The sequence below is a fragment of the Lactuca saligna genome, chromosome 3, assembly GCF_052625555.1.
Source record: "Lactuca saligna cultivar CGN05327 chromosome 3, ASM5262555v1, whole genome shotgun sequence".
Lineage (NCBI taxonomy): Eukaryota > Viridiplantae > Streptophyta > Magnoliopsida > Asterales > Asteraceae > Lactuca > Lactuca saligna.
The window spans coordinates 102,790,505-102,807,958 of record NC_136419.1 but is presented as its reverse complement, the minus strand read 5'-3'; the positions used below and the strand labels follow the sequence as shown (position 1 = coordinate 102,807,958).

Genomic DNA, 17,454 nt, shown 5'->3' with positions numbered 1-17,454 from the left:
CTCAAATAAATATATATATATATATATATATATATATATATATATATATATATATATATATATATATATATATATATATATATATATATATATATATATATATTTAGCTTTGGTAATTCTATACAATTTAGTTACTTTCAGGAAGGGGGGGGGGGGGGGGGGGGGGGGGGGGGGGGGGGTTGGGTTGGGGGTGGTTAATAACACTTGTGGAGTGGTGAGATGTGTTTTCCCTTATCCGTAAAAGTCACATCGTATAATTAAATGAAAGTTATTTGATCGTTTAAATTGTATGAGGGTTGTTTAATGACCTATCATTTTCAAGTGCTTCAAAATAGTGAAATCATACCGAAAGTAATTTCAACTTAGCATTTCCACACATAATCAACTATACATTATCATTGAACGTTATTTTCAATCAAAATCACATACACATTTTATTTTCAGGAAATTATTTAAATATGAACAACATGACTATGCATATTCATGTGCTATGTCGAGGAGGCAAACACTAAGTTGCTTCGGGTCGCACAGCATCGGCATATGATCCACACAATTTAACTTTTTCACCTCAACCACTGGATTGATTTCAATCATCCAACGTTGGAACTCTTCTTTGATTGCTTTATCTTCATCACAAATGACATATGCTCGTTTTACTGAGCCATATTTTCCTTTTGTAAATTGCTCTGTTGCGGCTAGGTCTTTTAGAAATAAAGATCCGGGCCTTATCAATATTTTTCCTAATTCAAGATCCTATAAGTAAGAATATAGTTTTATCATTAATCCAATTATAATAGTTATTTTTGAGAATGATGACGATTATTACCTCATCGGAGCAATGTTGATAGAGTTTCAATGATAGAAACTCAGGACCAAAAAACATCGATGTTTCAGACTCATTTACATTATTGTAGGGCAAGAATTGTGTGTCTAACCAAGCTTCTCGTGGGGTGCTTTTGTTATACTGTGCATATTTAATAACTAAAATAAATTTTAAGATATAATTAATGAAAAACTAATAGAAATTATAATTGTAAATACAACTTAAACGATAAATGATCGAAGTATATATATTTGTTAATGCGCATTTCATTTCTATGTAATGTTATTTACTATTTAAATTTTTTATATCAGGTGATTTTAATCATTTAGGGATACATGTGCTCAAAGCCATATGCATATTTTCTTTTTTGTAATTTCTTACATTTGGTCATATGATCTTAAAATTTTCTTCTCAACGTCGTTATTATAAGGATAGAATTGTTTTAGAATAATTTACAAATATTGGCTTATGATATTACAACTTAAAATATTAATGAATTACCACATTTAATACAAATTATTGAAATTTATGGTCAGGATTTAATTCCCTAATGGTATCGACAATGTTGATTGTTTGAAATCAATCCAGCAATTAATTTGAAGCAATTAATTTGAACTTTGAAGTCTTGTTGATATAGTTTTTAGGCCCCACGAATCCACCACCACTACTTTAGTAGATTTTAGGGAATAGGACTTGGTAAGGTAATTAACTTTTCGAGTTTTTCACATATAGGTAACTATCTTTTTTTTGTACACATCTAGGTAACAAACTTTTTGGAACTGTTTACATATGACCATTATGACCTGCTGTAGCAGGTTACATCCAACTACAGTAGGTCATAATGGTTATATGTGAACAGTTTCATCAAGTTCGTTACCTAGATGTGTACAAAAAAAATAGTTACCTAAATATGAACAAAACCAAAAGTAATAGTAAATTACATGAATGGTCCCTATGGTATAGGGGAATTTGTACATTTGATACCTAACTTATTCTTTTTAACTCGGATGGTTTCTACTGTTTATTTTTGTTGCGCGCTTAGTCTCTGTCTTACTTAAAAAGACTATTATGCCCTTATTAATTAATTTTCTTATTTATGTTTTTTTTATATGTTTAAAAAAATTAATAGACCCCACATATCTGTATCTCCTCATCGTAAATCTGAAACCACATTTGAGAAATTTAATTTGGGTCCCACCGGTCACCATCCCATCTCACATCCTCTTCAACCTCTATTTTCTTTCAATCTTTAGTGACATGGAAGTCTTCACCATTTTTTTTTATCCTTCAACTCTGGCGAACAAACACCATAACCCACAGTCTCTTCACTTTATTGGGTTGTGGTGTTGGTTCGCTGAAGTTGAAGGGCCGAAAAAGAATAGATGGTGAAGACTTCATTGTCATTAAATATGGAAAAGAAATAAAAGTTTAGGATAATGAAAGATAGGATGGTGAGGAGATACATATATGTGAGGTCTATTAGTTTTTTTAAACATATAAAACATACATAAATAAGAAAATTAATTTAAAAAAATTAAATCAATAAGGACACACTAGTTTTTTTTGGTAAGATATGGACCAAACGAAACAAAACAAAACAGTAGGGACCATCCGAATTAAAAAACATAAGTTAGGGACCAAACGCATAAATTCCCCCAAACCACAGGGACCATTCGTGTAATTTACTCTTACTTTTGGTTTGTTCATATTTGGGTAACTATTTTTCTTTTGTACACATCTAAGTAACGGACTTGTTGAAAGTGTTCACATGTAACCATTATGATCTACTGTAACCAGAGGTAACCTGCTACAGCAGGTCATAATGGTCATATGTGAACAGTTTCAAAAAGTTTGTTACCTAGATGTATACAAAAAAAATAGTTACCTACATGTGAACAAACCGAAAAGTTAATTACCTTAATTAGTCTTATTCCCTAGATTTTACTGTTCATACACGATTTGAAAAGGTTAAACGTGTAATATATTAGTCATGCCTGAATTATTGCTTTCTATTGATAACTATTTATAGTTTCCTTGAAAATATGACGTACGAAAGAAGTTAACCACATGTCAGATACAAAAGTTAAAATTAATTTTTTTTGGAATTAACATGATAACATGTTATTTATGTTTATGTGGATCACTGGATCTTACTTTTGACCGTAACAAATTATGTTTCAAACTTATACAAAAGACATTGTTTAGCTTTGTTTAGCACAAAATAAAACCCTGCAATATTTATAAACCATTAAAGTATTATGTTGTTCAAAAAACACATTATCATAATCATTATGGGTTATAACTGAGTTAGGCAAATTTTGTGTGGGAAAATGACCTGAAATAAATTGATAACTTTAACCGATATATATATATATATATATATATATATATATATATATATATATATATATATATATATATATATATATATATATATATATATATATATATATAGGGTTAGGTTCATATGAGACGGCCTAATTTTGTGAGACCGTGAAACGCATTTTTTTATTTTTTTAGTTAATTCAAGTTCCGGAAATAATATTTAATTTTTTTTTTTGGATTTTTCCATTTATTTTGCATTTTAAAATTATTTTTTAGAATATGTCAGTGTAATATTCTATTAGAATATTTCACGTATTTTACAAAAAAAAAATGGAATTTATTTTTATTTTTTAAATTTTTTTTAGTTAATTCAAGTTTTGAAAATAATATTTAAAAAAAGAATTTTTAGATTTTTCCATTTATTCTGCATTTTAAAAATATTTTTTAGAATATATCAGTGTAATATTCTATTAGAATATTTCACTTATTTAAAAAAAAAAAAAAACAGAATTTTTTTTTATTTTTTTTTAGTTAATTCAAGTTCCGAAAATAATATTTTAAATTTTTTTTTGGATTTTTCCATTTATTTTGCATTTTAAAATTATTTTTAGATTTGGTCTCATGGTCTCACAAAATTAGAATGATCTCAAATAAACTTGAACCTATATATATATATATATATATATATATATATATATATATATATATATATATATATATATATATATATATATATATATCAGGTTCATTTGAGATCATTATAATTTTGTGAGACCGTGAGACCAAATCTTAAAATAATTTTAAAATGCAAAATAAATGGAAAAATCCAAAATTTCTTTTTTTAAATATTATTTTCGGAAATTGAATTAACTAAAAAAAATATAAAAATATATATAAAAAAATAAAAAAAAATTCCGTTTTATTTTTGAAAAATATGTGAAATATTCTAAATAGAATATTACACTGACATATTCTGAAAAATAATTTTAAAATGCAAAATAAATGGAAAAATCTAAAAAATCTTTTTTTATATATTATTTTCGGAACTTGAATTAACTAAAAAAAATAAAAAATAAATAAAAAAATCTATTTTTTTTTAAAAATACGTGAAATATTCTAAATAAAATATTACATTGTACATATTCTAAAAATAATTTTAAAATGCAAAATAAATAGAAAAATCAAAAAATTCTTTTTTTAAATATTATTTTCGGAACATGAATTAACTAAAAAAAAATTTTAAAAATTAAAAAATACGTCTCATGGTCTCACAAAATATAGGTGGTCTCAAATGAACCTAACCCTATATATATATATATATATATATATATATATATATATATATATATATATATATATATATATATATATATATATATATAGTGTTAGGTTCATTTGAAGTAATTGTTTTTTTTGACTTTGTTCAGTCAAAAAATGCTAGCAAAAATTACTTGTTGTTTTTGTTCACTATAATGAGTTTGCTAGCATTTTTTGACTGAACAAAGTTAAATGTTTTTTTTTCTCTAAAATTTTAGAGCTTTTTTTATACTTTGAAGTAATTTTTTATAAAAAAGAATATGACGGCTAAACCAAATAATCATACTACTTGGTATGCAGCCATATATATCAAAACATCAATAAAGAAAACGTATAAATTTCAAAGACCAAAGTAATTAATATTTACACCAAAACGTTAACATTATGACGTCATATTAAAAGTATTTGATTAATTATTAGGGAAAATGACTCTTGAGGATAATTAACTTTTGCGTTTGTACTTATTTGGTTATTTTTTTTTTTTATTTTTTTTTTATTTAATATACCATCGAACTTGTTATTTGTGTTCACCATATCCCTTTTAACCGACTTTTGACCTGTGATATTATACATATTGATGTTGTATCTTATCAATGACTTCGATCTTAAAGTTAAATAAACAAAAAAATCACAGCACTTGTGATTCCACTCGTTTGTAGACTTGTCTAGAATCCATGATATGATAAATCATTTGATTGGAAATGTAAATATAGTCATAAAATGCATCTGCTTAGTCAAGATTCCTCTAATAAATATTCAAGTGCATTACAAAGTTGTACATGTATAAATAATATCCTTTCGTGAGTTATGTTTTGAAGAGAAACAATAATGAATCTTATAAAATCATTAATATCAGTAGGAGATGACGTGAGATTTGCTGTAAATGAGTAAAGGAAAATGAATTAGGAGGGTAACCAACTGTTGTATTTGTTCTCATTTTGTCCATTTTTTTTGTACTCAATATACAATCGAACTTGTTGTTTGTGTTCACTATAACCATTTGACCGACTATCACAAGTCAAAAGCCGATCAAAAGAGTTATGGTGAACACAAACAACAAGTTCAATGGTATATTAAATAAAAAAAAGGAAATAAACCAAATGAGTACAAACGCAAAAATTAATTACCCTCAAGAATCATTTTCCCTAATTATTAAATCGACAAAATATTGCGTCAATCAAATGCTTGAACAATTCATTTCTAGGTCACTTGTTTCCTTCTAGGTCACTTGTTTCCTTATATGGTGTCGCGTACGATATATACTTTTTAAATTATGGAAATATAATATTTTTAATTAAAATTTGTTGATAAATATCGACATATATCAGTATTAATGCACTGATACAACTTGATACAGAGAAAAATAAAATAAAAGGTTGATGTTAATAATAATAAGAAGAAGAGGTAGAATTAAACAAATAAAATTAGATTAAATTCTCAATTAAAAAAAGATAATTTATATATTTTAAAACAATTAATTTTTTTATTTTTTTTACCTGGTCGAAAACATAGGAAGGCCTATGTACTGTATCCGGCATGAAAGCAGTGAGGAAGATGGCGATAGAGATTTTTTCCGGGAACTTCTCCATGGCCAGAGCTAAGTTCATACCACCAAGGCTATGGCCAACGAGCACCACCTTCTTCTCCGGCGGAATGGTGGCCATGAATTCCAGCAACGGAATACTGTAATCAGCAAGTGTAGCCACGTCTTGTATTACTTTGGTGTTTGTGCCGGAGGCTGAGAGATCAAAGGCGGAGACGCGGTGGCCGGCAGCCTCAAGAAGAGGCTTGAGTTTGAACCAACACCATGCTCCATGGCATGCACCATGTACCAAAACAAAATGCTTCTGGTCATCTCCGGTGGCTGCCATTTTACTCTCCATCCAGCTGTTTGTGTGATTATTTAAAGGAAGATCCGGAGGACAAAATTGTCCATAACAATATGTCAAATCGGTAGATGGGGGCTCACTCACAAAAAAAAACATAAAAAACCAAAATAAAAATCAATGTATCATTGTGCGAGGCATGATATGCATTATATCGAACCTCGGGTTCTTTAAGAAATAAATCACATAATTATATTAAATATATCATGTTTTTAAAAATATTATATTAATACTTTTTTATGAAAAGTTAACAAAGATATCAATTGTTCCACGCTCAATAAAAATATCGTCTCAAAAAATCTATGACTTCTTTCCTTTGACTATTGTCATTGGCAACTGGCAACTGAAAATGTGTTGGTCGTTAAGAACAACTAAAAGAAAAATAATATAATAAAATAAACAACCCATTTATCCAACTAGTGGTGCTACACCCACCAAAATTAAGGTTAGTCTCGTCTACATGAAATTATATATTATTGATTCTTTTATTTTGTTTTTTCAACGGGATATAATAAACAATAAAATAAAAGTTTATTTGATTGTAAATAAAATCAATAAAATATATCAAATTTATATTTTTTTGCTTTATAAATAGAAACTGATATTGATATAGATAATTTATTGAATAAAAATAGTTATAAATTATATTTCTTTCGTAAAAGAAGGGTTGTTAATAGGGTTAATGTTGGGATTTAGTTGGATTGTATAAGTAGAAGAGAGATAAATTAGTTTTTTTAATAGAGAGTTTGATTGGTTTTGATTGTGAATAAAAATAATCTTACACATCAGTGATTACCTAGAATAAAAGTTTTACAAGAATTTGTGGAATAAATTTGGTTTTATTGTGAAAGTTGTTTAGACCAGGTATAGTGGCTACGAACAAGGTTGTGGTCTAGATAGTCACGAACCACGACCGTGCACACCATCCTGGTGGGTCGTGATGGGTCATGGTTGTAGCCCTTCATGCGCCGGACAACGATTTCAAACAACCAATCACAATTAATTTTTTTCCCGTAAATGTTGTTTGACCACCTAACAACCACTTTTACTTTCTTTTTCTTCCTTCAATATTTTCCTATAAATACTACCACTCATCTTCTTAATAGATTTATCAAATGCCTTTCCTAATGTATGTAAACCTCATTGCGTTCATTTATTTCTATTTACACAAAGAAAATTTATTTCATTTATACAAAGAAAATAATACTGATAATTTACAATTCTACGGTTATTTCAAGTAAGCCCAGATGAAATATTGATAGAATCAACTAGGGTAATTTGTCAACGGATAAAAAAGATAAATAACAACAAATTCCTTATTCTTGAGCACGTAGTGACTTATCATGTTATATGCAGGAGCTTCTCCGTAATTTGTTTCCTAAGTTAATTAGTTTTTTTATGTAGCAAGGGGTAATTGTGTAAATTGAAATTCCTTATATTCTTTACCTGCAATTGTTCCATTAGTTATTCATTATATTCTTTTGTATAATAAAATTATTGAATGTGATTTATTTTGAATATTAGTATATTTATTGTATGAAATAGATTATTTTGTTATATATGTATTTTATTTTTTATTATAAGACATTAATTTTCATCTAATTTGAAAATTAATAAATTTATAATTTTTTAAAACACTTAAAATTATGACACGCAAATTATATGTCGTAAATAAATGTCTTAAATGCACTTCGAAATGCGTGTTGTAAATTTATGACACATAAATGTGTGTCCTCTTCCTTTATGATTGAGACTTTTGATGACACGTATTTACATGTCATCTATACCTTTTTATGACACAAAACTTATATCATTAAATGCATAGTTTTTAGTAGCTTGACTAGTGTAGATGGAAAAAAAAAACAAATTAGTTTTTTAATAGAAAAGTTGAATTGTATTGGTATGAGTTGAGTTGGGTTGTAAATGGGGATAATATTTGTCATGTTTTGAGTGGTGTTTGGATTGAGTTAGAAAATTACTTATTTGCTATTAAATTTTCAGAAAGCCAATAACTTTAAAATGTATTCAATAAAGGTAAAAGTGTTTTTGAAAACATCTTTTCTTTTTTTATGGGAAACATAACTTCCCTAATGTGGGTTTTATTTCAAAATAAGATTCAAAAACATAAAATTTAGCAACGGAAGGATTAGAAATTTTGAATATCATAAAACAAGTTTATACCCACCAAAGATCATCTTGCAAGTTGTAGAAATATTAAACACCAAATCAAAGAAAAAATGAAGAAATAACAACCTTTGTAGTTATTTGGGTCCTCTTGGGAGGCTTTGAAGTTGTTAAAGAATGATGAATTTTAGAGACACCAACAATGAATCAACTTGATGTAGAACACTAGTTCTTTTGTATAAAACTTTTACGACTCTTAAGATTTATGTTGTTATCAAAATAAGAACATAAAGAGAGCATAAGGTAAGAGTGTGATCTTCAAATCTCCAACAAAACTAGAGAGAAACACACACACATACAATTTTTGGTTTTGCATGGTTAAAGGAAGACGAATGAAAGCCTCACTTCATAAAGCCAATCTTTGGATGATAAGTCATTAACACTTTAAGAACCTATGCACCTAAAGCTTATGTGTTCCACATGCTTTAAGCCATTCCCTTCTTTCTTAATAAACTTGTCAAAAGTCCATGCCATCCTTTTTCTTCCATAATTTATAAGTTAAGAAGGCTAAAGAGGACAAAACTTTTATATTTTATAAACTAACTTTATAAAATATAAACTTTAACTTTTTCATAAAATACAAAAGAATTCATCTAGTCCAAAATGTTGTGCTTGACTTACTAATTCATACCATATGAATTATGTAATGTTACTTACTAATGAAAATTATTATTTCCAAGAAGTAAATAATTTTTAATTAATTATAAGAGTTTATTGAATATTTATTAAAATCAATTTCTAATAAATAATCAATTATATCAAGTTGTTGTTAGTGTGACTCATTAGTATCATATGTAATTGACAATATCACTTTAATATGATTCTTGAGCATATCAGATCCTTCAATCTCCCACTTGCACAAGACTGTAACATCCGGACTTTTATCAGGTATCATGTTAATTGTATTTTGTTGATTTGTGAGGGGGACTCGGCGAGTTGGAGCTCAGACTCACCGAGTAGGGACGCGGATTTGGATGAAGGATCGCGCCTGGACTCGGCGAGTCCAAGATATGGACTCGGCGAGTCTGCGTTGTGTAATGAAACCCTAATTTCTCAGGTTTGAGACTTATTTAAAGGGCCTAATGGTCGTCATTTGTGCCCACCAGCCCCTTGAGTGAAACCCTAATCGTGTGTGAGCACTTGGAGCTAAGTAGGAGGCCATTATTGACCTTGGAGGTGCCATTTTTGCAAGGAAGAGAAGAGCTAACCAAAGGGAAAGCAAGAAGGAGCCATTTATGTGGGTTAGGAGTCCAGAGCATCATTTTGTGGTAATAAATCCGAGTTACCTTCTTGTTTGTTGTTGTTTATTTAGATTTAGGGTTTGTTGAACCCTTTCATGGCTAGATTTGGTGCCCTTTTGGTCCCTTATGAGGTTGGAACCATAGATCTGGACCCTTAGAGGTCCAGAGTGTCCCTTTACCCAAGCTTTTTGGGGATCAATGGAGGCTTTGGATTGGAATCCTCATGCCTTAGGTCAAAAACTCCATTATGGAGCTATAGGGGGTGTTATGAGCACCAAGATGGGAACTTTACGTGATGAATCAGTCGAGGGAGGCCAGATCTCTAGTTTTTGGAAGCAGATCTGACCTTAGAAGCGAGTTAGAATGGTTGCATGGCACGGACTCGCCGAGTCTGTTCATCCGACTCGACGAGTATCTTGAAGATTGCCTTGGGACTGTTTAGCGAGTGGTCCAATCGAGTCATGGGTAGACTCAGTGAGTCAGGGTGAGTTGGAGGAGGGTGACGGGTGGACTGAGTCAACCTTGGACTCGCCGAGTTGTCCTTGAGACTCGGCGAGTTGAGTCGGGGTGGCCCCGCGATTCATTCAGGTGAAACTCGTCGAGTAAAGGGGGGGATACTCGACGTGTAGTAAGAGGATTCAGAGGGTTGATAAAAACGTCTAGACTCACCGAGTCGCCTTGGTACTCGCCGAGTCCGGTCAGAGTTGACCGTTGACCGTTGACCAGAGTTGACCTGTGTTGACTCCTTATTGATAGTCAACCTTAGAGATATAAAGTGTTAATTAGAAATATATAATGTTATAGGAGGATTAGAGCTCGGAGGATCGAGCACGAGGGATTTCCAGGATTCGTGAGATACCGAGATACGCGAGGTGAGTCTTCTCACTATACAATATTACCTTGAGTAGGTAACCTGAGTTATGTGATAGAGTATTGTATGCTATGCATGTTATGTATTGTACTGCATTATTTCTATGTGATTTATGTAGTGCATGTTTATCAGAGCTAGAACCTGAGGGTTCACTGAGTTTGGGTGCACGGACCCACAAAGTTATAGCCTCGAGTGGCTAATATGTGTTATATGTGGTATTTTGGGGAACTCACTAAGCCTTGTGCTTACAGTGTTTGATGTTATTGTTTCAGGTACTAGTGACGATCACGGGAAGGCACCGGCTTGATCCGTACACACACATTCGAAGTTCTTACATTGTGATCTTGGGATTTTGTATTAACCTATTTTGGATAATTAATATGGTTGTTTGATGAATATTGATGGAATTATGTTTTATAAAAATTGAAAATTTTGTTTTGAAATTTACGGTGTTACAAAGACTTATATTAGATTAATATAGATTGTGGTTAATGTCTAGCAACATTTCACTGGCCCCATCAACATACAATTTTTTTGCCATTTTATCAACGTCGATTTCCCAAAAAGCTCCAAGCTAATTGGTGTATAAGGTATGCTTATTAGTTATCCCTTTGTTACAACCTATTGCCTACCTTTATCCAGTGAAAGTCAACTAATCTAACTCATATTAGTCTTATTTTATAATTTCTCCCATAATTATAAACAACTATGAACTTTAAGAATATTAACATTATTCATGGATTAACATGTTAATATAGAACACAACAAGCATTGATGTTATGATCATATCACAGTATAACAAAACAATATATAATAGTTGTTTTTATGATGTTTCAATATCCAAATGCTAAATTCAAATTAAAATCCCATTTCTAGAATAATAATGTCTTATAGTTGAAATGTCACCATTTGTACTTAGTTCATAAGAAGGACTTTATTAATGGGTTCGAATAAACTTAATTTGTGTGAGTTCTGCGAATACTATCATCTCTATATTTGAATTACTCTAGGTATAGTTAAATATCTTAGACTATATGATTGGTGTCCTTTCGTGACATAGAGTCTCTTATCTCAATTGAGTATACTCTCGAAGTCACAAAGATTTATATGTGATCCTTAAATGACAGAAATAAACATAGTTTTTCAATGAACTCATTCATCTAATCGTATTATATTTCAACTTCTAAAGTAGTGTATTCTTATTTTGTACTATATTGTGTCATTTTGTTTTACTTGAATCTCTTTCTAACTAAACCTACTCTTCATCCCATAATGAAGTCATAATCTAATTATGATTCATAAGTATCTATATTTTCTAAGAAATCAGAATCTTATGTAGCTCTTTACATGAAGATTTTATTTTAAACTAATTATCTCATATTCATTCTTTTAGTTCATCTAAAGTATTCTCAGAAAGTTCCTATATTCATCTAGTGACTTATGCATGTATTTAATTGGTATATTATGATATGTTCATAGCATGATCATATACCAATTCTTATGCATAATATGACATAAATGATAGATTCATCTGCCAAGCAAATCGAACATAAATCATTTCAACTAGTTCGAAACTATGAGCTAGGCCCTTTTGAGACTGGCTCAAACTTAGTGCCATGTAACAATGTCAAGATTCTTTCAAATGGATTTTGTATCTTGATCTCTTTCAAGATATTGTCTATATATGCATAAAGATATAAAAATTTTAACATTCATTTTATCTATCCATATTGATTTTACATTCCAAGAATGTATCTTGTTCTTCATAGCTCTTTCACCTTAGAAACACATTCCGAGTCAAGGTAAAAAGGCTTGGCATGTTCAGAATGTAATTTCTCATGATTCAGTATGTCTCACTCATACAAGATTGAGAATGTCACTATGTCGCCACTAGTTCTTAGTAAACATATATGTTCTATTCATTTTGATATAAAAGTATACCTTATGTTTTATATTTGAATGATGATTGAAACATTGAGATGTTTGCTTTATATCCACAAGTCGATCTCAAGCTCTACACATTATGTTAAGATAATATAGATTTAGAAAACCTCCATGCTAATCTATATAGATATCTTGTAGCAGATGTCAATTAAGATACGCGGTCTTTCTTGAAATGTATTTGTTATATTTCATATTTGGAATATGAATTTATAGGAAACAATATCCTTATTAATCTAACCATAGCCATTTGTGAAAAAGGTTTGGTCATAGTTAATGTCATGAGTATGATAAGGACCATAGTCAATGACATGAGTATGCGAAAATGCTTTTATAACAAGTCTTGCTTTAAATGTTTATGGTAATACATGTAATGTATTCTTTCTAGAAGAATCAATTACTCATTGTAGCCTTGTTATAGAAAGGAAGTTCTATCAACACCATACTTGATTATCATACATGGATTCTATCTAATGTTCATGACTCTATGTCATTAGTCAGATTCGACATTTAACATAGCATCTTGGTATTTGATGGATTTGCAAGGATCCATTAATAAAAAGCTCATCAATGAGACATTCCACATTTCTCTAGTCATAGATTATTTCTACCACTAATGCGAACAATTTGTGTTTGTGAATAGTTATTATTCAATTTTAACAATCCTTGTTAAAACTAGTGCCAACTATTACTACATCAAGTTATGGTTCTTGAGCCGCTTCAAGTTCCATGTATTTCCTACTATTTTTGTCATTAGAAGCTTGCTTTCTACTACCTCAAATATTAGAGGAATACGAGTACTTATTCTTGGTGGGTTTGAATATAATAATCCAATCCTTATTTAGAGTATTATACAAATATGTATGTAGTAGATTTTAGGTATAAAAACTTTAGTCCGACATAGGCTTTAAGTCCCAAAAACATTTACTAAGATAGGTATGGAGCCTTTCCAATTAAAATCTTATAAAGAAATTTTTTTATCTCCTTATTAGTTAGTATTTGTACTCAAGGTACAATTGTTAGTGTTATATGTGTTGTATTGAGGAAATAATAGGAAATTTCTACAAATTAGAAAGTAAATCATATCAAGTAAGATTAATTTATCATTTATTATCATTAACGCCTTAGATAGTTCTTACTTGTTTTTATCTCAACTTTATATTTGAAAACTTAAACAAAAGTTTCATAAATATGTTTTACCATATAAAATATAATTAAAACTATGATAGTTTTTAATATATTTGATTTGGTATCTTCTGTTAAATCTTAGACATTCATTAGAAAGGAAGTCATACATAACATTGTATAGTTCCTTAATAATTTATTTTCTCTACTACTTAGTGAAAATATAATTAGGAATCTTATATATATATATATATATATATATATATATATATATATATATATATATATATATATATATATATATATATCAAATAAACTAAATTATTTTCCTTCAACGATCCCTTTCTTTAAGTTGGAATATGTGAATGTTATTTATATAATAAAGATAACAATGTTAAAGATGAGTATTGATCTAGAACAAGTTTAAGTCAAAAGTATTTTGCATATAGAATTTGTTATTTATGAAACATTGATATTTACTTTATACTTATTATTAAGAGATCTAGTCTCATAAAAAAAATTTAATCATTTCCGAATATGAAAGTGATCGTTATGAAAAACAATTTAAGTAAATAGTCAACCATTTATAAATCAACTGAGATATATATTCAGACATGCTAAATTAAAAGATACATTATTCTAAAACAAACAATGTTCTACAATACAAGAACATTACGTTGCTAGCATAATTAATAAACTAAATTTCAAGAGTGTAGTTCCAACTTGATTGCGCTCAGCTGCTTACTCTTCTGTAAACATCTACAAGCTATTTACAAATATTAGATTAACATTTAAGTACCATGTACTTGAGTATTTTATGAAAAGTATCAGTTCTATCTAGTAGATACCTGAAATACTAGTCTCTTCCAAACTTTTTTTCCAGATAAGTGGAGCATATCCTCTTCCAGTGTCCATTTTCACCATAAAAGAAACAAGATCCATCTATGTGGGCCTTATTGGATTTCTTGGGCTTAAAAGTATTAAGTCCATAAAACATGGTCCTTTTAGATCACACAAGGTGACTTTTTTAACCTTGCATTATTGCATTGTTTAAACTAATTTAAAACAAAATATCATTATATTTATTTGAACATTGCTTAACATGTTATATCATTAGATATATAACTAAATTATTCAAGACTTCCTCTAAGTCAAGAATAGTTATTCGTAGTTTGATGTTAGAAGCAGCTTTAGCATCATAGTGATGCCTTTACCAGGTGTCATGTTCAGGTCAATTGCTCATAGGAAATAGTTTAGGACTAGGACTTTTAAGAGTATAAAATTTTCTATATCTCATGAAATTGTCGCTTAAGACATGAACCCATTCATTGAAGTTGTATCTATTTAATGTTATTGTTTCATCAAGTCATTAAAGAAAATGACAATTTCTTGGTAATGAGAATGGATTGTTTAACTACAATTTTTTTTAACAAAATTAATTTAGTATTTTCAATATTTAGATTCTTTAATAATTAGTACCATTTTTATTTTCCAAAAACATTAAGTATCAAAGTCTAAGATCTAAATTGCAAAACAAATAAATGGTTAGGTATCCTTTATCCTATCTATTTGAATTCAACTCGGTAAATTATATCTTACTATATAATTCCTAAATTTATGGGATCCCTAATAACAAATTTTATTAGACATGTGTGATCCCATCTATGTCTCGAATCTCTCTTGCTTAGGTATCCTTCATCACAAAAGTTTTCCGATCAAATAATCCAATTTGAAAAACTTGTGTAACCGTCCTATAACTTGGTTATAGAAATTGCGAAGACACTTCGTCCATCAAAAGATAACACTAAGTGGTTATGTATCATTTATCCCAGTAGTGCATACAAGAGATGTGCGATTGTTTTTCAAAATTGATTGCATACATTTGAGGTTTGTACGTGGTCTTTTCTGTTTTATAATTCTAGTTTTAAAAATATATGATATCGTGGTTATTACATGTATATAAGAACCCATGATACCAATTATAAAAAGAAAATAATTTCAAAATTTGATGTTATTAACATTTTTATAAAACCATATTTTATTTTAAAACAATAACTTGTTACATCTTATGTCCACATCTTGAATTTTGAAAACCAAACTTCATGTGATGTTTATTTTTGTTTGAAAATTGTTTTAGCATGTGAAAAACTAATTTATCAACCACACATAATAATTGCATAAATTAAACAACACAAACATGCATAAAAATATATGTACATAAACATAACCAACTAATGACATTTTTGTGAGCCAACACAAAAAATGTCAAGTCCATTCCTAAAGGGACATTTTAAAGGACCAAAAAATCTTCTTGTATTGTTGTTGTAGAGGGTCCAACGTGATAAAACATCCATTGCTTGCAAAATATTGGAAAAGATTCTTGAAAGAAATATATCAGCAACTATTGCTAAAAGTCCAACAACTCTTAAGAAACAATATTGGTGACACTTTTTAGAAACCGTCACTAACTTTCAGCATGCTTCTTAATATCAAAAATTGCTCCTCGGTCTTCAAAAAATGGCTCAAACTTTAGTTCTTGTTACATATATGTACAAATAAATTATTTCTAACAACTAATCTATTACTTACAAAAATAAACCAAGAAAACTAATCTATTTAATTTACTACATACCATATGAATAAATTAATTATTACAACTATCTATTTAATTTATTAAATACTATATGAATTAATAAATTATTACAACTAGTTTTATAATAAAAACAACAAACATAACAACACAAAAAACATAATGGTCGTTGATTAGTTTATGCACATCATATGTATCAACATATGCATTAAACAACTTTGTTTTTCTAAGACAACTTTAAATGAAAAAAGATGCATGAAACTTTTGTCACATAAAAAATAACAATTATAAAGTTGTCATAGCAAATATATATGTGTAACATATGGTTTACTAAGTACATTGTTTAATTATTTAAATTAAGGATTTTGAAGGGGACTCGACGAGTTGGTGCCTCAACTCGTCGAGTAGGGTCGCGGCTTGGTGATGTGGATAATGAATGGACTCAACGAGTCGAAGAGATGACTTGCCGAGTCAGCGTTGTTGGCAGAAACCCTAATTCTCTCGGGCCTGGGCCTATTTAAAGGCACTTAAGGTCTCCTATTGCGGCTACCCTTCAGAAGAGAGAACCCTAAACGAGTCCTGAGTGCTTTGGGAAAGAAATAGAGCCATGTTGAGCTTCTTGGTGGGTGTCTTGCAAGGAAGAGGAGGTTATAGATCCGCGATTTACAATCAAGGAGATTCAGTTAGAGGTATCAATTCGGACCTCTTTCTTCCCTATTTGATTAGATCTTTCTTTTATGGATTAGGCTTGTATTACCTTCTTGGTGGGGTTTTGAATGCATCAAGCCCCTTTTATGAGTTGATAGCATAGATCTGGACCTTGGAGGCTCCAGAGAGTCCGAAAATGGGAAGCCATGGTGGAGCAATCATTGGGCTTTGAAGCTAGGAACCATTAATGGAGTTTTTATGGTTTATAATGAAAAATACACCATGCATGGACATCAAGATCGGACCTTTACGCGACTTTTGGGTAGTAGGAGGTTAGATCTATGAGTTAGAGCTACATATCTGACCTCCGGTGGATTAGTGAGTAATCCAATGGAGCCAACTCGCCGAGTCCAGGGGATGACTCGATGAGTTGTAGCAGGTGTGACCCAGTAGTCTTGGCCAATGTTGACTCATCGAGTTGGTAGTCAACTCAGTGAGCTGAG

At 29.8% G+C, this 17,454-nt stretch overlaps 1 protein-coding gene across 2 annotated transcripts; it reads right to left on the bottom strand.

Annotated features, from left to right (window-relative positions):
* Positions 1–368: 368 nt before the first annotated feature.
* LOC145037073 (salicylic acid-binding protein 2-like) lies at positions 369–6,434 on the bottom strand. Of its 2 annotated transcripts, XM_078985640.1 has the most exons (3): positions 5,962–6,420; positions 827–964; positions 369–753 (listed from the first exon to the last, which is right to left on the bottom strand). In XM_078985640.1, exons 1-3 carry the CDS (start codon positions 6,346–6,348, stop codon positions 472–474), a joined length of 807 nt encoding a protein of 268 aa, XP_078841766.1. In that variant the 5' UTR covers positions 6,349–6,420; the 3' UTR covers positions 369–471. The 2 variants fall into 2 exon arrangements, with proteins under 2 accessions (XP_078841766.1, XP_078841767.1); XM_078985641.1 differs by lacking the exon at positions 827–964 and having other exon boundaries at positions 5,962–6,434.
* Between the last annotated feature and the right edge of the window lie 11,020 nt (positions 6,435–17,454).

Coding starts and splice junctions, on each gene's coding strand:
- LOC145037073 (XM_078985640.1), bottom strand. CDS start 6,348: ATGGAGAGTAAAATGGCAGCCACCGGAGATGACCAGAAGCATTTTGTT. Junction 965..5,961: donor CTTCCTATGTTTTCGACCAG/GTAAAAAAAATA, acceptor AAATATGCACAG/TATAACAAAAGCACCCCACG. Junction 754..826: donor ATCAACATTGCTCCGATGAG/GTAATAATCGTC, acceptor TCTTACTTATAG/GATCTTGAATTAGGAAAAAT.